At 48.3% G+C, this 25275-nt stretch overlaps 1 protein-coding gene across 1 annotated transcript in view; it reads left to right on the top strand.

The window, feature by feature from the left end:
• The window catches only part of LOC142955479 (calcium-dependent secretion activator 1-like), a 228111-nt gene that overhangs the window by 179715 nt on the left and 23121 nt on the right, over window positions 1-25275 (top strand). Inside the window, exons 14-18 of the mRNA XM_076097001.1 lie at window positions 14979-15080; window positions 15177-15240; window positions 15492-15615; window positions 21372-21440; window positions 22225-22252. Coding sequence (XP_075953116.1) covers window positions 14979-15080; window positions 15177-15240; window positions 15492-15615; window positions 21372-21440; window positions 22225-22252 — 387 coding nt within the window. The remainder of the gene's footprint in view (window positions 1-14978; window positions 15081-15176; window positions 15241-15491; window positions 15616-21371; window positions 21441-22224; window positions 22253-25275) is intronic.

Raw genomic sequence — 25275 nt, 5'->3', positions numbered from 1 at the left:
AGAGAGAGCAGAGAGAGACCAGAGAGACCAGAGAGAGACCAGAGAGAGACCAGAGAGACCAGGAGACCATAGAGACCAGAGAGAGACCAGAGAGAGACCAGAGAGACCAGGAGACCATAGAGACCAGGAGACCAGAGAGACCAGAGAGACCAGAGAGAGACCAGAGAGACCAGAGAGAGCAGAGAGAGACCAGAGAGAGCAGAGAGACCAGAGAGAGACCAGAGAGACCAGAGAGAGCAGAGAGAGACCAGAGAGACCAGAGAGAGAGCAGAGAGACCAGAGAGAGAGCAGAGAGACCAGAGAGACCAGAGAGACCAGAGAGAGCAGAGAGAGCAGAGAGACCAGAGAGACCAGAGAGAGAGCAGAGAGACCAGAGAGAGAGCAGAGAGACCAGAGAGACCAGAGAGACCAGAGAGAGAGCAGAGAGAGCAGAGAGACCAGAGAGAGCAGAGAGAGACCAGAGAGAGCAGAGAGAGACCAGAGAGAGAGCAGAGAGACCAGAGAGACCAGAGAGAGCAGAGAGAGAGCAGAGAGACCAGAGAGAGACCAGAGAGACCAGAGAGAGAGCAGAGAGACCAGAGAGACCAGAGAGACCAGAGAGAGACCAGAGAGAGACCAGAGAGACCAGGAGACCAGAGAGATCAGGAGACCAGAGAGACCAGGGAGACCAGAGAGACCAGAGAGAGACCAGAGAGAGACCAGAGAGACCAGGAGACCATAGAGACCAGAGAGAGACCAGAGAGAGACCAGAGAGACCAGGAGACCATAGAGACCAGGAGACCAGAGAGACCAGAGAGACCAGAGAGAGACCAGAGAGACCAGAGAGAGCAGAGAGAGAGCAGAGAGAGCAGAGAGACCAGAGAGAGCAGAGAGACCAGAGAGAGAGCAGAGAGACCAGAGAGAGACCAGAGAGAGCCCAGAGAGAGACCAGAGAGAGCAGAGAGACCAGAGAGAGACCAGAGAGAGCCCAGAGAGAGACCAGAGAGAGCAGAGAGAGCAGAGAGACCAGAAAGAGCCCAGAGAGACCAGAGAGAGCAGAGAGAGACCAGAGAGAGCCCAGAGAGAGACCAGAGAGAGCAGAGAGACCAGAGAGAGACTAGAGAGAGACCAGAGAGAGAGCAGAGAGAGCAGAGAGAGCAGAGAGAGCAGAGAGACCAGAAAGAGCCCAGAGAGACCAGAGAGACCAGAGAGAGCCCAGAGAGAGCCCAGAGAGAGACCAGAGAGAGCAGAGAGAGACCAGAGAGAGACCAGAGAGAGAGCAGAGAGAGCAGAGAGAGCAGAGAGACCAGAAAGAGCCCAGAGAGAGCAGAGAGAGACCAGAGAGACCAGAGAGAGACCAGAGAGAGACCAGAGAGACCAGGAGACCATAGAGACCAGAGAGAGACCAGAGAGAGACCAGAGAGACCAGGAGACCATAGAGACCAGGAGACCAGAGAGACCAGAGAGACCAGAGAGAGACCAGAGAGACCAGAGAGAGCAGAGAGAGACCAGAGAGAGCAGAGAGACCAGAGAGAGACCAGAGAGACCAGAGAGAGCAGAGAGAGCAGAGAGAGACCAGAGAGACCAGAGAGAGAGCAGAGAGACCAGAGAGAGAGCAGAGAGACCAGAGAGACCAGAGAGAGCAGAGAGAGCAGAGAGACCAGAGAGACCAGAGAGAGAGCAGAGAGAGACCAGAGAGAGAGCAGAGAGACCAGAGAGACCAGAGAGACCAGAGAGAGCAGAGAGAGCAGAGAGACCAGAGAGACCAGAGAGAGAGCAGAGAGACCAGAGAGAGAGCAGAGAGACCAGAGAGACCAGAGAGACCAGAGAGAGAGCAGAGAGAGCAGAGAGACCAGAGAGAGCAGAGAGAGACCAGAGAGAGCAGAGAGAGACCAGAGAGACCAGAGAGAGAGCAGAGAGACCAGAGAGACCAGAGAGAGCAGAGAGAGAGCAGAGAGACCAGAGAGAGACCAGAGAGACCAGAGAGAGAGCAGAGAGACCAGAGAGACCAGAGAGACCAGAGAGAGACCAGAGAGAGACCAGAGAGACCAGGAGACCAGAGAGATCAGGAGACCAGAGAGACCAGGGAGACCAGAGAGACCAGAGAGAGACCAGAGAGAGACCAGAGAGACCAGGAGACCATAGAGACCAGAGAGAGACCAGAGAGAGACCAGAGAGACCAGGAGACCATAGAGACCAGGAGACCAGAGAGACCAGAGAGACCAGAGAGAGACCAGAGAGACCAGAGAGAGCAGAGAGAGAGCAGAGAGAGCAGAGAGACCAGAGAGACCAGAGAGAGACCAGAGAGACCAGAGAGAGCAGAGAGAGCAGAGAGACCAGAAAGAGCCCAGAGAGACCAGAGAGACCAGAGAGAGACCAGAGAGAGCCCAGAGAGAGACCAGAGAGAGCAGAGAGACCAGAGAGAGACCAGAGAGAGAGCAGAGAGAGCAGAGAGAGCAGAGAGAGCAGAGAGACCAGAAAGAGCCCAGAGAGACCAGAGAGAGCAGAGAGAGACCAGAGAGACCAGTCAGAGACCAGTCAGAGACCAGAGAGAGCAGAGAGACCAGAGAGAGACCAGAGAGAGACCAGAGAGACCAGGAGACCATAGAGACCAGAGAGAGACCAGAGAGAGACCAGAGAGACCAGGAGACCATAGAGACCAAGAGACCAGAGAGACCAGAGAGACCAGAGAGAGACCAGAGAGACCAGAGAGAGCAGAGAGAGACCAGAGAGAGCAGAGAGACCAGAGAGACCAGAGAGACCAGAGAGAGCAGAGAGAGCAGAGAGAGACCAGAGAGACCAGAGAGAGAGCAGAGAGACCAGAGAGAGAGCAGAGAGACCAGAGAGACCAGAGAGAGCAGAGAGAGAGCAGAGAGAGCAGAGAGAGCAGAGAGAGACCAGAGAGAGCAGAGAGAGAGCAGAGAGACCAGAGAGAGACCAGAGAGACCAGAGAGAGAGCAGAGAGACCAGAGAGACCAGAGAGAGCAGAGAGAGAGCAGAGAGACCAGAGAGAGAGAGCAGAGAGACCAGAGAGAGACCAGAGAGAGCAGAGAGAGAGCAGAGAGACCAGAGAGAGACCAGAGAGACCAGAGAGAGAGCAGAGAGAGACCAGAGAGACCAGAGAGACCAGAGAGAGACCAGAGAGAGACCAGAGAGACCAGGAGACCAGAGAGATCAGGAGACCAGAGAGACCAGGGAGACCAGGAGACCAGAGAGACCAGAGAGAGCAGAGAGAGCAGAGAGAGACCAGAGAGAGCAGGAGACCAGAGAGACCAGAGAGAGCAGAGAGACCAGAGAGAGCCCAGAGAGAGCCCAGAGAGAGACCAGAGAGAGCAGAGAGACCAGAGAGAGACCAGAGAGAGCCCAGAGAGAGACCAGAGAGAGCAGAGAGAGCAGAGAGAGCAGAGAGACCAGAAAGAGCCCAGAGAGACCAGAGAGAGCAGAGAGAGCCCAGAGAGAGCCCAGAGAGAGCAGAGAGACCAGAGAGAGACTAGAGAGAGGCCAGAGAGAGAGCAGAGAGAGCAGAGAGAGCAGAGAGACCAGAAAGAGCCCAGAGAGACCAGAGAGACCAGAGAGAGACCAGAGAGAGCCCAGAGAGAGACCAGAGAGAGCAGAGAGACCAGAGAGAGACCAGAGAGAGAGCAGAGAGAGCAGAGAGAGCAGAGAGACCAGAAAGAGCCCAGAGAGAGCAGAGAGAGCAGAGAGAGACCAGAGAGACCAGTCAGAGACCAGTCAGAGACCAGAGAGAGCAGAGAGAGCAGAGAGACCAGAGAGAGACCAGAGAGAGACCAGAGAGACCAGGAGACCATAGAGACCAGAGAGAGACCAGAGAGAGACCAGAGAGACCAGGAGACCATAGAGACCAGGAGACCAGAGAGACCAGAGAGACCAGAGAGAGACCAGAGAGAGCAGAGAGACCAGAAAGAGCCCAGAGAGACCAGAGAGAGCAGAGAGAGACCAGAGAGAGCCCAGAGAGAGACCAGAGAGAGACCAGAGAGAGCAGAGAGACCAGAGAGAGACTAGAGAGAGACCAGAGAGAGAGCAGAGAGAGCAGAGAGAGCAGAGAGACCAGAAAGAGCCCAGAGAGACCAGAGAGACCAGAGAGAGACCAGAGAGAGCCCAGAGAGAGCCCAGAGAGAGACCAGAGAGAGCAGAGAGACCAGAGAGAGACCAGAGAGAGAGCAGAGAGAGCAGAGAGAGCAGAGAGACCAGAAAGAGCCCAGAGAGAGCAGAGAGAGACCAGAGAGACCAGAGAGAGACCAGAGAGAGACCAGAGAGACCAGGAGACCATAGAGACCAGAGAGAGACCAGAGAGAGACCAGAGAGACCAGGAGACCATAGAGACCAGGAGACCAGAGAGACCAGAGAGACCAGAGAGAGACCAGAGAGACCAGAGAGAGCAGAGAGAGACCAGAGAGAGCAGAGAGACCAGAGAGAGACCAGAGAGACCAGAGAGAGCAGAGAGAGCAGAGAGAGACCAGAGAGACCAGAGAGAGAGCAGAGAGACCAGAGAGAGAGCAGAGAGACCAGAGAGACCAGAGAGACCAGAGAGAGCAGAGAGAGCAGAGAGACCAGAGAGACCAGAGAGAGAGCAGAGAGACCAGAGAGAGAGCAGAGAGACCAGAGAGACCAGAGAGACCAGAGAGAGCAGAGAGAGCAGAGAGACCAGAGAGACCAGAGAGAGAGCAGAGAGACCAGAGAGAGAGCAGAGAGACCAGAGAGACCAGAGAGACCAGAGAGAGAGCAGAGAGAGCAGAGAGACCAGAGAGAGCAGAGAGAGACCAGAGAGAGCAGAGAGAGACCAGAGAGAGAGCAGAGAGACCAGAGAGACCAGAGAGAGCAGAGAGAGAGCAGAGAGACCAGAGAGAGACCAGAGAGACCAGAGAGAGAGCAGAGAGACCAGAGAGACCAGAGAGACCAGAGAGAGACCAGAGAGAGACCAGAGAGACCAGGAGACCAGAGAGATCAGGAGACCAGAGAGACCAGGGAGACCAGAGAGACCAGAGAGAGACCAGAGAGAGACCAGAGAGACCAGGAGACCATAGAGACCAGAGAGAGACCAGAGAGAGACCAGAGAGACCAGGAGACCATAGAGACCAGGAGACCAGAGAGACCAGAGAGACCAGAGAGAGACCAGAGAGACCAGAGAGAGCAGAGAGAGAGCAGAGAGAGCAGAGAGACCAGAGAGAGCAGAGAGACCAGAGAGAGAGCAGAGAGACCAGAGAGAGACCAGAGAGAGCCCAGAGAGAGACCAGAGAGACCAGAGAGAGACCAGAGAGAGCCCAGAGAGAGCAGAGAGACCAGAGAGAGACCAGAGAGAGAGCAGAGAGAGCAGAGAGAGCAGAGAGACCAGAAAGAGCCCAGAGAGAGCAGAGAGAGCAGAGAGAGACCAGAGAGACCAGTCAGAGACCAGTCAGAGACCAGAGAGAGCAGAGAGAGCAGAGAGACCAGAGAGAGACCAGAGAGAGACCAGAGAGACCAGGAGACCATAGAGACCAGAGAGAGACCAGAGAGAGACCAGAGAGACCAGGAGACCATAGAGACCAGGAGACCAGAGAGACCAGAGAGACCAGAGAGAGACCAGAGAGAGCAGAGAGACCAGAAAGAGCCCAGAGAGACCAGAGAGAGCAGAGAGAGACCAGAGAGAGCCCAGAGAGAGACCAGAGAGAGACCAGAGAGAGCAGAGAGACCAGAGAGAGACTAGAGAGAGACCAGAGAGAGAGCAGAGAGAGCAGAGAGAGCAGAGAGACCAGAAAGAGCCCAGAGAGACCAGAGAGACCAGAGAGAGACCAGAGAGAGCCCAGAGAGAGCCCAGAGAGAGACCAGAGAGAGCAGAGAGACCAGAGAGAGACCAGAGAGAGAGCAGAGAGAGCAGAGAGAGCAGAGAGACCAGAAAGAGCCCAGAGAGAGCAGAGAGAGACCAGAGAGACCAGAGAGAGACCAGAGAGAGACCAGAGAGACCAGGAGACCATAGAGACCAGAGAGAGACCAGAGAGAGACCAGAGAGACCAGGAGACCATAGAGACCAGGAGACCAGAGAGACCAGAGAGACCAGAGAGAGACCAGAGAGACCAGAGAGAGCAGAGAGAGACCAGAGAGAGCAGAGAGACCAGAGAGAGACCAGAGAGACCAGAGAGAGCAGAGAGAGCAGAGAGAGACCAGAGAGACCAGAGAGAGAGCAGAGAGACCAGAGAGAGAGCAGAGAGACCAGAGAGACCAGAGAGACCAGAGAGAGCAGAGAGAGCAGAGAGACCAGAGAGACCAGAGAGAGAGCAGAGAGACCAGAGAGAGAGCAGAGAGACCAGAGAGACCAGAGAGACCAGAGAGAGCAGAGAGAGCAGAGAGACCAGAGAGACCAGAGAGAGAGCAGAGAGACCAGAGAGAGAGCAGAGAGACCAGAGAGACCAGAGAGACCAGAGAGAGAGCAGAGAGAGCAGAGAGACCAGAGAGAGCAGAGAGAGACCAGAGAGAGCAGAGAGAGACCAGAGAGAGAGCAGAGAGACCAGAGAGACCAGAGAGAGCAGAGAGAGAGCAGAGAGACCAGAGAGAGACCAGAGAGACCAGAGAGAGAGCAGAGAGACCAGAGAGACCAGAGAGACCAGAGAGAGACCAGAGAGAGACCAGAGAGACCAGGAGACCAGAGAGATCAGGAGACCAGAGAGACCAGGGAGACCAGAGAGACCAGAGAGAGACCAGAGAGAGACCAGAGAGACCAGGAGACCATAGAGACCAGAGAGAGACCAGAGAGAGACCAGAGAGACCAGGAGACCATAGAGACCAGGAGACCAGAGAGACCAGAGAGACCAGAGAGAGACCAGAGAGACCAGAGAGAGCAGAGAGAGAGCAGAGAGAGCAGAGAGACCAGAGAGAGCAGAGAGACCAGAGAGAGAGCAGAGAGACCAGAGAGAGACCAGAGAGAGCCCAGAGAGAGACCAGAGAGACCAGAGAGAGACCAGAGAGAGCCCAGAGAGAGACCAGAGAGAGCAGAGAGAGCAGAGAGACCAGAAAGAGCCCAGAGAGAGCAGAGAGAGACCAGAGAGAGCCCAGAGAGAGCCCAGAGAGAGACCAGAGAGAGCAGAGAGACCAGAGAGAGACTAGAGAGAGACCAGAGAGAGAGCAGAGAGAGCAGAGAGAGCAGAGAGACCAGAAAGAGCCCAGAGAGACCAGAGAGACCAGAGAGAGACCAGAGAGAGCCCAGAGAGAGCCCAGAGAGAGACCAGAGAGAGCAGAGAGACCAGAGAGAGAGCAGAGAGAGCAGAGAGAGCAGAGAGACCAGAAAGAGCCCAGAGAGAGCAGAGAGAGACCAGAGAGACCAGAGAGAGACCAGAGAGAGACCAGAGAGACCAGGAGACCATAGAGACCAGAGAGAGACCAGAGAGAGACCAGAGAGACCAGGAGACCATAGAGACCAGGAGACCAGAGAGACCAGAGAGACCAGAGAGAGACCAGAGAGACCAGAGAGAGCAGAGAGAGACCAGAGAGAGCAGAGAGACCAGAGAGAGACCAGAGAGACCAGAGAGAGCAGAGAGAGCAGAGAGAGACCAGAGAGACCAGAGAGAGAGCAGAGAGACCAGAGAGAGAGCAGAGAGACCAGAGAGACCAGAGAGAGCAGAGAGAGCAGAGAGACCAGAGAGACCAGAGAGAGAGCAGAGAGAGACCAGAGAGAGAGCAGAGAGACCAGAGAGACCAGAGAGACCAGAGAGAGCAGAGAGAGCAGAGAGACCAGAGAGACCAGAGAGAGAGCAGAGAGACCAGAGAGAGAGCAGAGAGACCAGAGAGACCAGAGAGACCAGAGAGAGAGCAGAGAGAGCAGAGAGACCAGAGAGAGCAGAGAGAGACCAGAGAGAGCAGAGAGAGACCAGAGAGACCAGAGAGAGAGCAGAGAGACCAGAGAGACCAGAGAGAGCAGAGAGAGAGCAGAGAGACCAGAGAGAGACCAGAGAGACCAGAGAGAGAGCAGAGAGACCAGAGAGACCAGAGAGAGACCAGAGAGAGACCAGAGAGAGACCAGAGAGACCAGGAGACCAGAGAGATCAGGAGACCAGAGAGACCAGGGAGACCAGAGAGACCAGAGAGAGACCAGAGAGAGACCAGAGAGACCAGGAGACCATAGAGACCAGAGAGAGACCAGAGAGAGACCAGAGAGACCAGGAGACCATAGAGACCAGGAGACCAGAGAGACCAGAGAGACCAGAGAGAGACCAGAGAGACCAGAGAGAGCAGAGAGAGAGCAGAGAGAGCAGAGAGAGCAGAGAGACCAGAGAGAGACCAGAGAGACCAGAGAGAGCAGAGAGAGCAGAGAGAGCAGAGAGACCAGAAAGAGCCCAGAGAGACCAGAGAGACCAGAGAGAGACCAGAGAGAGCCCAGAGAGAGCCCAGAGAGAGACCAGAGAGAGCAGAGAGACCAGAGAGAGACCAGAGAGAGAGCAGAGAGAGCAGAGAGAGCAGAGAGACCAGAAAGAGCCCAGAGAGACCAGAGAGAGCAGAGAGAGACCAGAGAGACCAGTCAGAGACCAGTCAGAGACCAGAGAGAGCAGAGAGAGCAGAGAGACCAGAGAGAGACCAGAGAGAGACCAGAGAGACCAGGAGACCATAGAGACCAGAGAGAGACCAGAGAGAGACCAGAGAGACCAGGAGACCATAGAGACCAAGAGACCAGAGAGACCAGAGAGACCAGAGAGAGACCAGAGAGACCAGAGAGAGCAGAGAGAGACCAGAGAGAGCAGAGAGACCAGAGAGACCAGAGAGAGCAGAGAGAGCAGAGAGAGACCAGAGAGACCAGAGAGAGAGCAGAGAGACCAGAGAGAGAGCAGAGAGACCAGAGAGACCAGAGAGAGCAGAGAGAGAGCAGAGAGAGCAGAGAGAGCAGAGAGACCAGAGAGAGAGCAGAGAGAGCAGAGAGACCAGAGAGAGCAGAGAGAGACCAGAGAGAGCAGAGAGAGAGCAGAGAGACCAGAGAGAGACCAGAGAGACCAGAGAGAGAGCAGAGAGACCAGAGAGACCAGAGAGAGCAGAGCGAGAGCAGAGAGACCAGAGAGAGAGAGCAGAGAGACCAGAGAGAGACCAGAGAGAGCAGAGAGAGAGCAGAGAGACCAGAGAGAGACCAGAGAGACCAGAGAGAGAGCAGAGAGAGACCAGAGAGACCAGAGAGACCAGAGAGAGACCAGAGAGAGACCAGAGAGACCAGGAGACCAGAGAGATCAGGAGACCAGAGAGACCAGGGAGACCAGGAGACCAGAGAGACCAGAGAGAGCAGAGAGACCAGAGAGAGACCAGAGAGAGCAGGAGACCAGAGAGACCAGAGAGACCAGAGAGAGCAGAGAGACCAGAGAGAGACCAGAGAGAGCCCAGAGAGAGACCAGAGAGAGCAGAGAGACCAGAGAGAGACCAGAGAGAGCCCAGAGAGAGACCAGAGAGAGCAGAGAGAGCAGAGAGACCAGAAAGAGCCCAGAGAGACCAGAGAGAGCAGAGAGAGCCCAGAGAGAGCCCAGAGAGAGACCAGAGAGAGCAGAGAGACCAGAGAGAGACTAGAGAGAGACCAGAGAGAGAGCAGAGAGAGCAGAGAGAGCAGAGAGACCAGAAAGAGCCCAGAGAGACCAGAGAGACCAGAGAGAGACCAGAGAGAGCCCAGAGAGAGCCCAGAGAGAGACCAGAGAGAGCAGAGAGACCAGAGAGAGACCAGAGAGAGAGCAGAGAGAGCAGAGAGAGCAGAGAGACCAGAAAGAGCCCAGAGAGAGCAGAGAGAGCAGAGAGAGACCAGAGAGACCAGACAGAGACCAGTCAGAGACCAGAGAGAGCAGAGAGAGCAGAGAGACCAGAGAGAGACCAGAGAGAGACCAGAGAGACCAGGAGACCATAGAGACCAGAGAGAGACCAGAGAGAGACCAGAGAGACCAGGAGACCATAGAGACCAGGAGACCAGAGAGACCAGAGAGACCAGAGAGAGACCAGAGAGACCAGAGAGACCAGAGAGAGACCAGAGAGACCAGAGAGAGCAGAGAGACCAGAGAGAGACCAGAGAGACCAGAGAGAGCAGAGAGAGAGCAGAGAGAGCAGAGAGACCAGAGAGAGAGCAGAGAGACCAGAGAGAGAGCAGAGAGACCAGAGAGACCAGAGAGAGCAGAGAGACCAGAGAGAGAGCAGAGAGAGCAGAGAGACCAGAGAGAGCAGAGAGAGACCAGAGAGAGCAGAGAGAGAGCAGAGAGACCAGAGAGAGACCAGAGAGACCAGAGAGAGAGCAGAGAGACCAGAGAGACCAGAGAGAGCAGAGAGAGAGCAGAGAGACCAGAGAGAGACCAGAGAGACCAGAGAGAGAGCAGAGAGACCAGAGAGACCAGAGAGACCAGAGAGAGACCAGAGAGACCAGGAGACCAGAGAGATCAGGAGACCAGAGAGACCAGGGAGACCAGAGAGACCAGAGAGAGACCAGAGAGACCAGAGAGAGCAGAGAGACCAGAGAGAGACCAGAGAGACCAGAGAGACCAGAGAGAGCAGAGAGAGACCAGAGAGAGACCAGAGAGAGACCAGAGATAGCAGAGAGAGCAGAGAGACCAGAGAGAGCAGAGAGACCAGAGAGAGACCAGAGAGAGCAGAGAGACCAGAGAGAGCAGAGAGATCAGAGAGACCAGAGAGAGCAGAGAGAGAGCAGAGAGAGCAGGAGACCAGAGAGACCAGAGAGAGAGCAGAGAGAGAGCAGAGAGAGCAGGAGACCAGAGAGCCCAGAGAGAGCAGAGAGACCAGAGAGAGACCAGAGAGAGACCAGAGAGAGAGCAGAGAGAGAGCAGAGAGAGCAGGAGACCAGAGAGACCAGTCAGAGACCAGTCAGAGACCAGAGAGACCAGAGAGTCCAGTCAGAGACCAGAGAGAGCAGAGAGACCAGAGAAAGACCAGAGAGAGAGCAGAGAGAGCAGGAGACCAGAGAGACCAGAGAGAGACCAGAGAGAGCAGTCAGAGACCAGAGAGAGCAGAGAGAGCAGAGAGACCAGAGAGAGACCAGAGAGACCAGAGAGAGACAAGAGAGACCAGAGAGAGACCAGAGAGAGAGCAGAGAGACCAGAGAGAGACCAGAGAGACCAGAGAGAGACCAGAGAGAGCAGAGAGACCAGAGAGACCAGAGAGAGCAGAGTCGTTAACCAACAATGAACAGACTGTTATCGGTTCATTCTTCCTACGGAGAGTTTAAAACCTGAATGTCTCATATATTCAGAGACCATGAGGATTATTAAAAGCAGCAATGTGAAGTGCCACTAAAGAGACAAAGCACTAATCTTTTGAGCAAACCTACCCACTCACATCCACAATGAAGTCACAGATAATAAATGATCTAAGAGCCCAATATGATCAGAATCCTAACTCATGACTTCACTGTCCAACAATGATGTTACCAGAGAGGATAGAGCTGAAACAAGTGGTTTAATAACACAGAGAAAGTCCATGAACACACTCTTATTACAAAATGATATTATATTATATGTTTTCTTGGTTGACATCACTTCACCCTGAATGAACTGAATATAAAGCTGCAGGACAATTCAGTGAAATTCATTTCTCTAAAATGTAGTACTTTATTTTAAGATGCACATTTTTCAAAAGCTTTCTGTCATTTATTCTTAAATGCAGCACTTATTTTACTTAAAAGGAGAAAAGAGCATTGATTTATTATTAGAGTATGTATTATTTATAATCCATCCAGTTCAATTTGAAAACTGACAATAAATATTGTTGAGATATTATTCAATTGAACTTTCTTTATTTGATTTGACAGCCAGTTGTTGACTACGTACAGATGTTAATACAACGGCTACTTCAGTATACATGGCACTAAATCATAGCGCTATAAACTGCATCATCATTTTGAAAGTTAGAACAGTAACCTCTGCAGCTTTAAGAACATCCTGTTAGTATTGTCTCTACTTCAGAGAAAACAAACAAATGTGATGATGAGAAAATATTGGCTGGTACATTTTTCAGGTCAAAGCATCCAGTTTTCTAATCCCTACAAACAAATCCTGCATTCATATGTAGAATATGGAGGCAACGGGACAAGATCCTGGATATCACATATACATTTTAGTATCGACCAATCACGTTCAAGCAGGCTTTGGTTGAATGCATGTAAACAGTCCGTGTGGAGAGCAAAATAGGTGGAACTCATCGGCTGAAATGCAATCTAGGAACCCAGTGGATATCGTTGATGATTTTGCTTTTTATTGGTTTAAAATGAGCTTGTCCCAGATATCGGCTTGCCACACCGGAATCCCCAAAATACAGCCCCCCTGAGTTTGACAGGGGTGTCAAACTCATCTTCACTCTGGGCCACATCAGCATCATGGTTTCCCTCAAAGGGCCGGTTGTAACTGTAAGACTGTATAACTGTAACTACTCCAAACATATTGTTAACTAACTCTCTGCATTTGATTATTGTTTATTCAAGTGTAAAAATATTGTACATGCAGTTATATAAATGTAAAAATATATTTAAGCACATTTCTGTTATTATAACATAAATCATTTTAATTTAGGGTTAAGAAACCCACATTACTCTATCAAAGATCAAACTATTAAAGAAAATAACAAAGACAAATATCATCAAACACAAGTTATTACATCAACTTTGTTCAAAGCTATTTTTGTCACCTCTCTGCATCACTAACGTCCCTGCCGTCGTCCCGTGCATGGCAGCTACATCCAAGAGCTCCTCACTGACAGTCAGGTCTGCCTTGAGCCTCTTACAAACATTGATAGATGATGTATCTCGTCTCTTAGCTAGCTGTGTTGTTAGATTGCTGCTAGTTCCTGAACTCGGTCTGCGATGGTGTTTCTTCACAAACTGACATTTGTAAAAGTCTGTATCTGATCGGAGCTCACCTGCTCACATACCTTTAGCAGCACTGGGCTGTAGCTTTTGTACATATATTCTGCTGTGATTGCAGTCTGCCTTTTAATTCTTGGACAATTTTATGTTTTTCTTGGAGGCTAAATTTAGCTGCGTGTTTGGTGTCAAAATGCCGACGTGAATTGTATTGTTACCAAGTGACTGTTAGGAGGACAAGTAATCAATGTCCAGCCACGGTGATAATAATTCACAACATGCTATCTTATAATTTCAACTTTCTATCTCATAATTTCGACCATGGGGATATTTTTGTTTTCAAGTCTAACTTTTAATTTGTTTTCCAAAATAAAAAAAGTTTTTGTTTTTTTTGCTGGTGGATTCGCGCGCCACATAAAATAACGTGGCGGGCCTTGAGTTTGACACGTGTGCTCTAGAGGCTCATCATCCTCAGACCAATAGCCAATGGGTTCTGAGTTTGCCAGTCTACAGACTCGTGCACTTGCACTCCTCCTCAGCCTCATGATGTTCAGCAGCAGAGCCCTACAGGTGGCTGTGACACACTGACAGTGTCAGTGCTCAGAAGTGAGGAGATGATCGCTGATGCTCAGCAAATTGGTACTTCTTGAAATCTAACAAGCAAGTGTGGAGCAGTGCAGCAAATATACCCCCCCCCCCCCCCCCCCCCACCACCACCACACACACACACACACACACAAACAGAGACAGTTTCTCACTGTCTGCTAAAATGACATGTGAAAAGGGAGGGGGGGTTGAGAGGGTAGAGAGAGGAGAGTGTCATGTCTCCTCATGCTGTCATGGCCACCAGTCCAACGCTTCTTCTGTCACATGCACTCTGCTCACACTCCACCCAGACCCAACCATGTCAGAAGCGATAAACACATTGCATGCACACACACAAACACACACACAAATACACACACACACACACACACACCTGCTTGAATAACTGTAATAGCTAAAAGTATATTGAAATAATAATAATAACATGATATAACAATGGTAATTTGTTTCAGCAGAGCATAGCCCGTAAAGTAATTTTGCATTATGAAATTTGGCATGCTTGCCATTCAAATACATTCATTTGAATTGACTGATGGTCTCTTTGACACTATGTGTGTGTGTGTGTGTGTACAGAGATGTAGTACAGAGCAAGCTATGCATTCTCACTGCTTGTATTTATCATAAAGCACGCTGCCTTTTTAATTGCTGTTGATCACGTTTACTGTAATGATGAGAGTCAGCACTTCAGAGTCCATCACTCTTATATCTGCATGTCTCTGTTGCCAATACCTGCAAGAAGTTGTTTTTTGTGGTTTGGGTTATATCCCAGAATGTCTCATAAAACGCATGTTGTTACTTTTAATCAAATCTGGCTCTATATGAGCACTGGTTATGCCGTTAACACAGGAGAAATTGAGAAAGATGTTCAGCTCTGCATTCCAGCATTCTCTGCAGAAACATCAACAAGGCATTTTCTAGACTTACCAACAGATCAACAGCTGACCATTCAAGAATGCCATTGCAGTAATGATGTTGTATTCTGTGGAACCTGTCTAAGACATTTTCATACAGGTGGAATCAGGTCCAATTTCTTGGTCCAAAGCCAAGTTCAGGAAAAGAGTCCTATTGCCAGATTTTTAGGTGAACTAATCCCAGATTTGGACTGAACTACCAATGTGAAGGCACCCTGAGATAAGAGCTAAATACTGAGATCCTGGACTTGAACTCTAACCCTGTGGGGCTGAGTCCTGGCTGTGGAGCTCGTTTGTATCTTGTTTCTTACAGAGGTGGCACCCTCCGGTTCTGAATAGTAAAGTCATTGCAGAAGTGCATCAAACCTGCATTCTCTCTAGTGTCCACCAGGGGGCGACTCCTCTGGTTGTATAGAAGTCTATGAGAAAATGACTCTACTTCTCTCTTGATTTAGTACCTCAGTAAACATTGTAAACATGAGTTTATGGTCTCAATCTCTAGTTTCAAGTCTTTTACTTGTATTTGAAACATTGATACCCAAAATGATATACAAACTTCATCATCAGGGTTGAAAGTCTCTCTTGTGTCAGTTGGTGCTCTACTTCATTCCCCAGGCTGTCTGGCAACACAGCAAAACCTTTAATTGCTTGTAACTGCTGTTGTCTTTCAGGCCTGATGGTATTGGCACGGTGACCGTGGAAGAGAAGGAGCACTTTGAGGAGATCAAGGAGAGGCTACGGGTGCTTCTGGAGAACCAGATTACACACTTCAGGTAGAAACCATGCACAAGCACCATTTGCTGATCTCATGCCAAACTGGACTGCTGAGGGTTCACATGTAAATCCAATCTGTGGCCTCCATACTGTAGGTACTGCTTTCCATTTGGACGGCCAGAGGGAGCGCTAAAAGCAACTTTGTCGTTGCTTGAGAGGGTGAGTCACTTTTACAGCTGGACAGAATTGTTCTTCCGTTCCCTTTGGTTTCCCTTTTAAAACGCTTCTTTCTCTATCCTCTTAAAGTTGATGATATCTCCTGATGTGCAGCAGAACTTCCTTCTGATGCTAGAATTGTCTTTCAGTCAAACATACTTGTTCCAGTTGACATTTCTCATCATTTGTCTTGCGATGATATATATTTGCCGTACACTGATAATACAAACTCTTGCCGTGTCTTTCCTTTGTAGGTCCTGATGAAAGATATTGTTACTTCGGTTCCACAAGAGGAAGTCAAGGCTGTGATCCGTAAGTGTCTGGAGCAGGCAGCTCTGGTCAACTACCAACGCCTGTCGGAGTACGCCAAACTGGAAGGTAAGTCACTGCTCCTTCGTGTTAGAGCTACTGTAGTTGAAACACAACTCTTAACCTGCTGAGTCAGGGAGAGTTCAGATGTGAGAGATTGTAAATGCAGTGCCCGAGAGGGATTCTGAACTCAGTGCGGCGGAGCTTACAAAATGTGGTTATATTATGTGGTTGTTGTAATAAAGCTTATAGGACATTGTGGGAGAGTCATTTAATAGTACTATGCATGTTCTCCAAATGTGACCAAGCAAGGATATGATTAAATAACAGTGACAAACACTGACCAATCACCTGAGGAAGTAGAGTTTTTTCAAGCCAAGTTGTGTAGACATCATGGTCTACCGAAAGTTAGGAATGTAACTACGGTTCTATGAATCCTTACTGACCGCCAGAGGCAGTGCTTCACACTGGATATCTTCCGTCTCGCGCATGCGCAGGTCGAATATTTATACCAACAAAGTCACATGTGACCTCGGATGACCCCCGTCGTCTATAAGTTCCGGTGTCATCCTGAGCTCAGTCCTATGGAATCTTCTCGCGAGTTCACGGGATTCCGAGTGACCAAGAACTCTGGCGGTCATCCAGGATTCATAGAACCGTAGTTACATTCGTAACTTTCGTTCTATTTCATCCTTACTGACTGCCAGAGGCAGTGCTTCACACTGGATGACTTATACCAAAAGAGTCACGAGGAAGCACAGTAACTACCTCGTATAGCTCCGGCAGAGAAAATTGGCCAAAGAACCCTCCCCAGTGGGTGAGGGGTGGCAACGTTAACTCTGTAGTGTTTGGTGAATGTGCTCGGTGATGCCCATGAGGCCGTAGCACATATATCCTCCACAGGCACATCTCTCAGGGCTGCCCTTGGCATGGAGACACTCTCGGTAGAGTGACCCTTCACCCCGGATGGCCGAGCGCAGTCGCTCGCCTTGTATGTATAGGCAATGGCCTCCACTACCCAGTGGGATAGGCGCTGTTTTTCCTTTTAGAAGGAGCACAGCCCTTCTTAGGCTCACCATAACTGACAAAAACCACAACCTGGTTCCGTTCTCCTGGTGGGTACATTGCCCACAGGCTGGTCAGGCGAGGGGCTTCCCAAGTCAGAAGAGCACGGTGATCCCCGTAGCAACTTCTGCAGATCTGGTGCCCCATTGATAGTTTATGTGAAATCACAGCAGAGGTGTTGTCCAACCGGACAAGCACATGCTTCGGCATGGCGCCCAGGTCAGCCAGTTGTCTAAGTACGGCAGTATGTTCACGCCCTGTGATTGCAGGGGGAAAGGACAGCAGTAACACACCTTGTGAACACCCATGGGGAGATGGGAGAGTCCGAATGGAAGCACCCTGGACTGAAAGTGGTGGCCTTAAAAGGCGAAACGTAGAAACTGCCTGTGGTGATGCACCATGGGAACATGGGAATAGGCGTCGATAGACGTGAACCACTCTCCCTTGGAAATCTGCTGCTGGGAGGAGAAACCCCGACAGCCGGCCCGGAGACATCTCCTGGTCCCCCTGCCTCTGGAGGCTTTTGGGGGGAGGGGGCGGGGGGCGACTGTTCGTCCCCAAGTTCGGAGGTTGTATGGGTAGCGGCCCGGCCTCTCAGCAGGACGCTGAGGCCTGTGGCGGCTACTAGGGTAAGCTGGAGGCTGAAAAAAACGGCCTTGTGGGGCCAAAGTGAGACCCCTAGGTCTGCGGGGTGCAGGCATGTCCCTGCGAAGACCAGAGAACTGCTGCCTGGTCTGGCTAGCTTCAACAGTTCGCTGAAGCGCCTGTATAGCAGCTGACTCGAACAGCTCACCAGGTTCCACTGGGACAGTACAGAGGGTCCTCCTACATGTCTCAGATAGGGGTGACTGCGCCAGCCAACCTGGCGGCGAGTCTGGACCAGGGTGGACATCATACGTCCAAGTTCCCTCGACATGAGCGCAAACGCCTGCAATGAAGCATCATTGAGGCTGGAGGCAGAAGCGTCGAAGTAGCCTGCTGCAGAGAAGCTGCGAGGGCAAGTATGAGGTGGGAGAGGGAGTTGTCGATACGGTGCACAGCGCTGCTGTGCCATAAGCCCTGGATAGCAGGTCATCTTTGACCCGACGTTGGGTCGAGGGCACCTGGCATCGGGCCTCAGAGTCTCCTCAGGGGAAACTATGATGGACGCAATAGTCGGCTAAATGGCTGGCATACGTGCAAGGCCAACATCAATGTTGATTTAGTATAACTAGCATTCACTGAGTTAGCCTGAGCGAGAACACTCTGCTAACTGTGATAGTTGTAATGCTACAAAGTTGATGGACACAGTTCCAGTATCAGCTTTGTTTAGCTAGCATCCCACTGAGTTAGCCTGAGCGGAGACGCTCTGTTTATTGTGACAGCAGTAAGGTTACAAGGTTGATGGACACAGTCCCAGTATCAGCTTTGTCAAGCTAGCATCTCACCAAGTTAGCCTGAGTGAAGACACTGCTAACTGTGAATTATGTCAGATGTAAAAACTAAATCTCAATGGACACAATGCCAATGTCGATCTAGTCGAGCTAGTCTCTCACCAAGTTTGCCTGAGCAGGAACACTCTGCTAACTGTGATAGCCGTAATGTTACAACATCAGTGGACCTAATGCTAGTGTCGAACTAGCATCTCATCAAGTTTGCCTGAGCGGGAACACTCTGCTAACTGTGATAGCCGTAATGTTACGAAACCAGTGGACATAATGCTAATGTCGATCTAGTTGAACTTGCATCTCATCAAGTTAGCCTGAGCAGGACACTCTGCTCACTGTGAAGGGCGGCCCGACAGCGTATATTCTACGCTCTCGTTAGCACGCCACTCGATTAGCTCGAGCGGAAGCGCTCTGCCAACAGTGGAAAAACGAACAACGGTTATAGAAAACAATGTTAATCGATCTCACCGATTGCTGTCTTCACGACTTAGGTGGCCCTTATCAGACTGGTGACGACCGATGATAGGCGCGTCCACCAGTCCGGGGCTCGATGTCCGAACGGCGAACACACCGCTCCCTCCGAAGAGGGACAGCTTGTCGCAGCCCTTGGAGGGCGAGAAACCGCAACTCCGACCGGTGGTCACAAGGCTACAGCGACAAGCTCTAATATGTCTTGATCGTAGACACATCTTGTTTATGCTACCATGGTAGCTAACCTGCGTAGCGAGAAGATGAAAAAGGACTGAGCTCAGGATGACACCGGAACTTATAGACGACGGGGGTCATCCGAGGTCACATGTGACTTTGTTGGTATAAATATTCGACCTGCGCATGCGCGAGACGGAAGATATCCAGTGTGAAGCACTGCCTCTGGCGGTCAGTAAGGATGAAATAGAACAATAGTTTTTTTTAGCCATGCTCAGATGGGAATTTCTTTTTTCATTCATGCAGTCAAATTCTAATCTTTACAGCATTATTGAGCTTGACATTTTGGAAAACAATGAAGCCTTTTCTGCCTCGGTTGACTACTTTAGGATTGACTTCTATACAACTAGAGCACATAGAGCTTTTTGTCCTTAGAACAAAGCAGCTATACAATACTTTACTATATTTTATTGCGAGTTTCAATTCTGAATTTCAAAACAAAGCCTAACCTCATTTTTTCTTCCCAGCTGCAGCTAAAGCCCCTCATGCTCTGTCAAAGTGTTCTTAATGGCGTGACCGTCATTTCAACACAAATGCTATGTTTATTTTGCTTATCTTCAGCTTATGCTAGTAGCAAATGTAGCCTACAGTAAGTAAAAATGCATTCAATTCAATCTTTATGCTGACTTCTTTCCACCATACCTCAGCTTCTCTTTTAGCCGAGTCCTGAGCGGCTTCTGTGTCCCACTTTGACCTGCCTGGTAGTTGAAGTGATCCTCCTTCTTTTCCCTCTTCCTTGCTCTCTGAGGATTTCCATACTCCCTTCCTCTCTTTTCCTTGTCTATTGGCTTTTGCTGCATCTCATTAGCTGCTGTTTGAAAACAGGAAGGTCAATAAACAAGACACGATGGGACTGCTCTTTGTTGAGTTCAGTGTATTTTACTGTTGCATGGTGCAGGTTTCCTTTAGTAAGCATCATAACTGTTTTGCAGACCTTGCATCTTTGCATCTTGTTAATTTGGTAGCTAGAAATCATTTAGATCAAGAGACATCCGGCTTCTGTTAACAGGACAGAGCTCAAACCTGGTAACTTCTTTATAAGGACCGGTCTTTTGAAACGCCACAGACACGGTACCTATTGGTCATTTATTTTGAAAAACAGCTTGAAGGCTCACTGTTCCTGCAGCTAAATGTGTCCAGCTGTAAATGTCCCAAATACACAAGATGTGGGATCAGGGCCCAAAACTAACGTTGTCCCAGGGACGACAGAAAATGTCTCTGATAAAGCTACATTGTGAACAATTAATCCGTGTTGAAGTTGGCAGGTGGAGTTTTTTCAATTACAACTCCTCCTTCTGACTCGATAACTGTATTTAATGTCAATTATAATTGATTCTCCTGTAGATCAAAGCCAAGTAGTGTTTGACTGCATTCAGGCCAGATCAGGGGCAGGTTTCCTTGCTAAGATCAGATAGAAGTACAAGACAGCGAACAAGCATGTTCCCCAAAATGTCGCTGGTCAAATTGATGCCGAACTACTTAAAATGGTCATTTCAAGATGATGTCTGTAAAGACACCATCACCTCACTGAAGACACTAAGGAACATGAACCTTAGTATGTCAGTTGTGATTGTTGATTATCCCCAAAACTCCTTTCATGCATACTGGTGTGCTTCCTGGCATATGGGGAAAAAACTCTGATATCTCAGATTTGACCTCTGCTTGGCAGAATGAATGGTTAATCCAAAGTAGGCAGCCCACTCTCTTTGAGCCCCAGACACAAGAGCATGGACACGCTCTATTTGGACCCTTGTATGCGGCCATCTGCCAAAATCCGTCAACTTGCAAAATCTCAGCTGCCTGTCCCCAAATAGCTCACAACAGGAAAGTGTGCACTAAGATGAGCCTGATTAGTTGTCTAGCATATCAATGAAAATCATGAATATGGTGACATTCCAACTCAGAATGATTTGATGCAGTTTGACAACACATTTGTTAGCAGAGCTGTCAAAGGTGCTATATGTAGCTTTAATCTTCATTTGAATGTATTCATTCATTGCTATTATCTATCATTGTAACAAATATGAATATCTAGTCACTGATATCAGTTTCTACATGGCATTTTATGTGATGAGTTTTTACATCTCAAAGGGACTTTGCTTTACTGTACAAATACATAGAATACCAACCAGAACGTCATTTTTTTATCAGATTTTGAATATAATTCTGATATATATATGTAAAATTGACTATAGGAATTGTGAACAGAACTACTACCTGCAAGTATCGACAAATGATAGAAAGTCTACAGGATTAGACAGGAATCACAGGATCAGTTGTAGTTGGGATCTCGAAAATGAGAAAATAATGATTGAAAATGATTTATCAGACATTGTTTTGTTGGGACTCATTTTATTTCTAATTTGTTCATATTTATTTGAGATGTGAAGATGATACATATTGCACCTTTGCTAAAATACATTCTAGATCAGAATTGACTGAATAGTGATACACCAATATGCTTTCATGGCATGCAATGTGTGGAATTGTAAGATAATAAATAGCAGTACAAAGAATGCAGGTATGGACCCTGAAAGCCTCACATCGGTCAAACCCTCGTGCCCTGTGTGCTCGCCTCTCTGACCCCGGCCTCTCGCATGCCTCGGTATCCTCCCTCTTTCTCTGTAGGGAAAAAGAGAGAGATGTATGAGCATCCTGTCTTCTGCTTGGCGTCTCAAGTGATGGATTTAACCATTCGTGAGTACCTTCCTCATTCCCCAGCCTCACACCTCTGCACCCTTCTATTCCTCTATACTGGTTCCTCTACAACCAGTATGCACGCCAACAACAACAAGCAAACTCACATGTTTGTCGTCCCTGATGTCCTTTGGTTTGTTTGTATCTTTTGTTTAAGTCTGTAAAGTCTACAGTTACAGTTTCTTGATTTATTTTAAGCTCAATTTGTTGCTTAGCCACAAAAAGCACCTGTCTGATCTTTCTATGAGCTTTTTTTCTGTCCCGCCCAAACCACCTGTCTGTCTGCGACTTGAATGCATTTTTACTTTGCTTGTGTGTAAATCCTTTGAGTGTTTAAGATCATGGTACATTCAAACAGGACCCCCACATCCTGTACTTATATAAAGGGTATCATAGTGCTCAATCGTTTGAGTGGAACTTCTTTGGACCGCCATGAAATGCTGATACTGATGGCATTTATTATAACTATTTTAACAGGTTTTTATGCCTTTTCAGATTTCTGCATACTGGGCTTTAGGTCAAAGTGAAGATGCTTTGTGTTTTGTGTCCTTTTTCTTTTTCTTTCTATATCGTAAACTACACTTTAAGACAAAACCGAGGCTGCAGATATTTGTTGAGCAGTCAATCTAACATTTACTTTTATTCTTCCATAGCCTCAGTTTATACTATCTGTGTTGAATAATCTCTTCTTTCTCAAACTTCACCTGAAACTTTCCCACCTTTCTCTACCTTCTATCCATCCATGCAACCTGTTCTTTTTTTTAACAAATTGACTGTTACTTAGTGGAGAAAACTCTGGAGGATGCAGGTGACGTTGTACTGTATGTCTAACCTCTGCTGTTAGCTCATCTGACTTAAACCATACCACCATAGACCCTGTCACCACCTTCCTGATACCTGGACATTGACCAGCAAAGGCACAGAAACTTCACAGAACATGTTTCAGGAACGTTGTGACCCTTCCACCCCCCCATGTGGTGTTTCTCACTGCACTAAATGATTAGACTGGCCAAGGACCCTTTGTTGAGATGAATCAGTTCCATTGAGAATCAGAAGATATAAGAAATAACACAATTCAAAACGTTTGGTGGAAATTGGCAAGAATATAAGTTTGTAATGATTAAACTGAACTGCAATTTCACAATTATGTAAGATACTAGATCCAATTGGGCCTTACCCAAATGATAACCATTTGTAAAAAGCATTGTAACCGATGTAACGTTGATAAAACACAACAGGGGAGCAGAAATGAGTTGATGATTGACAAATGGAAAGAGAAATATTTAAGATAATTCACACGTTGCTAGTTAAAGTCACTTCTGTTGTTGAGTAACCCAAAAGAGCGACAAACGAGTGCAAACATCCAAACATGGAAGAAAACACTGTTTGCATGCAGGTGACATTTAAATGATTTAGATCCAAGACATTGCCTTTTCTTTAAGATAGGAGTAAAAAAAGAAAAGATATAATTCCTGATGGCAAATGAGCAGTGAGCAAGCACTCAATCCACGGAAAACTGGACTTGGCAACAAGTTGGACAATATTCGGTTAAAGAAGACCTTCAAACTTCCAACATGTCAGAACACATCTGTATAAGTCATAAAATAATACATGCCAGTGAAGCGGTTCATGATAAAAAACCATGACCATGAAATTTGAGCTGTCCTGTCTCAGGTTGACATAATGAAGCTGTCCACTTGCCGTCCTGATTAGATCTAAGAAAGCTTGATTCCATTCTAAAAAATATTTTTATTTCATGAAATAAAAATAAAGTAATTGTTCCTTTGTCTCCAAAAGTACACTTTTAGAACCCGTTTAACCCTAGCCCTACTTTTAGGCCTCTGCTCGAAAATTGCATACCCATACTAAAAAGAGTGTCTTTCTCTAACTGCAAGGTCTATTTGAATAATTTTGATGTTATAATAAAGGTAACACCTGTGAGATTTGTTCAGATCTGTAAATATCAGTGTATCTGTTACTGGTTAAGAGTAAATGAAGATGGCACACAGCTCAAATTGAAAAGTTTCAGGTTCACCTGAAAAAAAAGTACTTTTATTGATATTATTTCTTTGAAATAATGGAGCTCCAAGCCTAAAAGCACTCCCAAATCACAGCACAACATGTCAGCAGTCTCTATGCAAATGTTGACTTTGATAAAGTGAAGCATAAAAAAGTTAGAGAGGTTTTAGTACAGAGAGGTCAGGCGAGGTCAAGCAAAATTGTCATTTTGGAACCAGCTGTTCCAGTTGTTCCATTGGAATTTTATATACTATATAACTATATATTTCACTTGTTTTATCACTAATAGTGTTCAATCTATCCAAATACAGCAGTTTGGCATCATTTTGACAGCCTGGATCCTCTCTGCGCTGTGAAACATGGATCCATCCTCGTCTGACTGCTGTTTGCCTGCGTCTATGTGAGGCTATCCCAGCCTATGATTGGTCGATTTGAGTGAATGAGCCCTCGTTCGACGCGTCAGAGTTTCAAGAAGACAGTGGGCGTAAGCTGGTGGTGATTGACAGAATCGTTAGCCAGTAAAAATCAAAAATGCGCCGTGCGTTGCGGAGTGTAAAATTGAATTCGCCAAAAGTGATTCCCCCCGGTCCCCCATGCTTGTCAGACCCCCCTTTCTTCAGGAAACAGCTCAGAAAACACACAGGATATACGTAGCAACAGTGTTTTTAGCCGGGAAAAGGGATATTATTCCTTTGTCTTCATGATTCTTCACAAAGTAAGGGACATTTAGGATTTGTTCTGCGGTGGAGCGGCTTGTTGTTGTGGTGCTTGTTGGCTGTATCTTTGTAATGGTTTCACGGAGAGAAATTCTGAAGATATCTCTGGATTCTATGTCGAATTCTCTTGCTTTCCGATGTATTGGTTGTCCGTGTTAGCGTTTAGCTTTGTGTTCGTAGCTTTGTCGGGAGTGCGTAGCTCGCCGAGTCATGGCGAAAAATACGTGATATTGTGGTACATCTTCTAGTTGATCAAATTAGTTTGTGTATAACTGTGTTTGCAGTGTGTAAAATGGCTTCCATGATATTGTTACCCAGAATCTCTTCGTTAAGTGGGTATATAACATGTGTGTAACACGCGCCGGAGAGGGGGCTCGGCTTATCGCCCTGAAAGCCGTTCAACTGTCCGCCATTAACCATGAAAAAAATAACCTGTATTTCTGCTTAGTACGTGTTGTGGAAGTCACAGATATCCCGGGAAACTAAACGCCGTCATGTCTGGTTCATAACATTGTCCAGAGGAGCTCTGTGGATTTTATCGAAGTGTATTCACTGTGTCTAGCAAGCCACACATCGCTGTTTACTACAGCTGTATGAACACAAAATAAACTGATTTGGCTGTGATTTAACGGCAATAAACCGACAAAAAGGGACTCTGAAATAACTTCGTAATGATGCCGATTTGTACTCGTCTTCTCCGACAAAAAGGGACTCCGAAACAACTACGTAATGATGCCGATTTGTACTCGTCTTCTCCGACAAAAAGGGACTCCGAAACAACTACGTAATGATGCCGATTTGTAGGCTACTTGTCTTCTCAATGGAGCTCTGATGGATCGGTGCTAGGCTATGCTAACATTGTAGCAGCTCCACCAACACTCAATAACGTCATGTAGACGTAAATACGGCAGCATCTATTCATTGTTTGTACCATATGGTTTACACACACACATTTATACACATAGTTTGGTCCGGTCTCTATTGATATGAGGTATCGTAGAGCTCTGGGTGAACACAGACGGCTACAGTATTTATTTCCTGATTCAACAACGTTAGGAAGTCAGTGATGACAGGGGAAGCAACTCAACGCTGATAGGCTA

The sequence above is a fragment of the Anarhichas minor genome, unplaced genomic scaffold (genome assembly GCF_050575085.1).
Source record: "Anarhichas minor isolate MPS153535 unplaced genomic scaffold, ASM5057508v1 ptg000023l, whole genome shotgun sequence".
Taxonomy (NCBI): Eukaryota; Metazoa; Chordata; class Actinopteri; order Perciformes; family Anarhichadidae; genus Anarhichas; species Anarhichas minor.
Note: the sequence above shows the minus strand (reverse complement) of the source record. Positions and strands in the feature narration are given on the sequence as shown.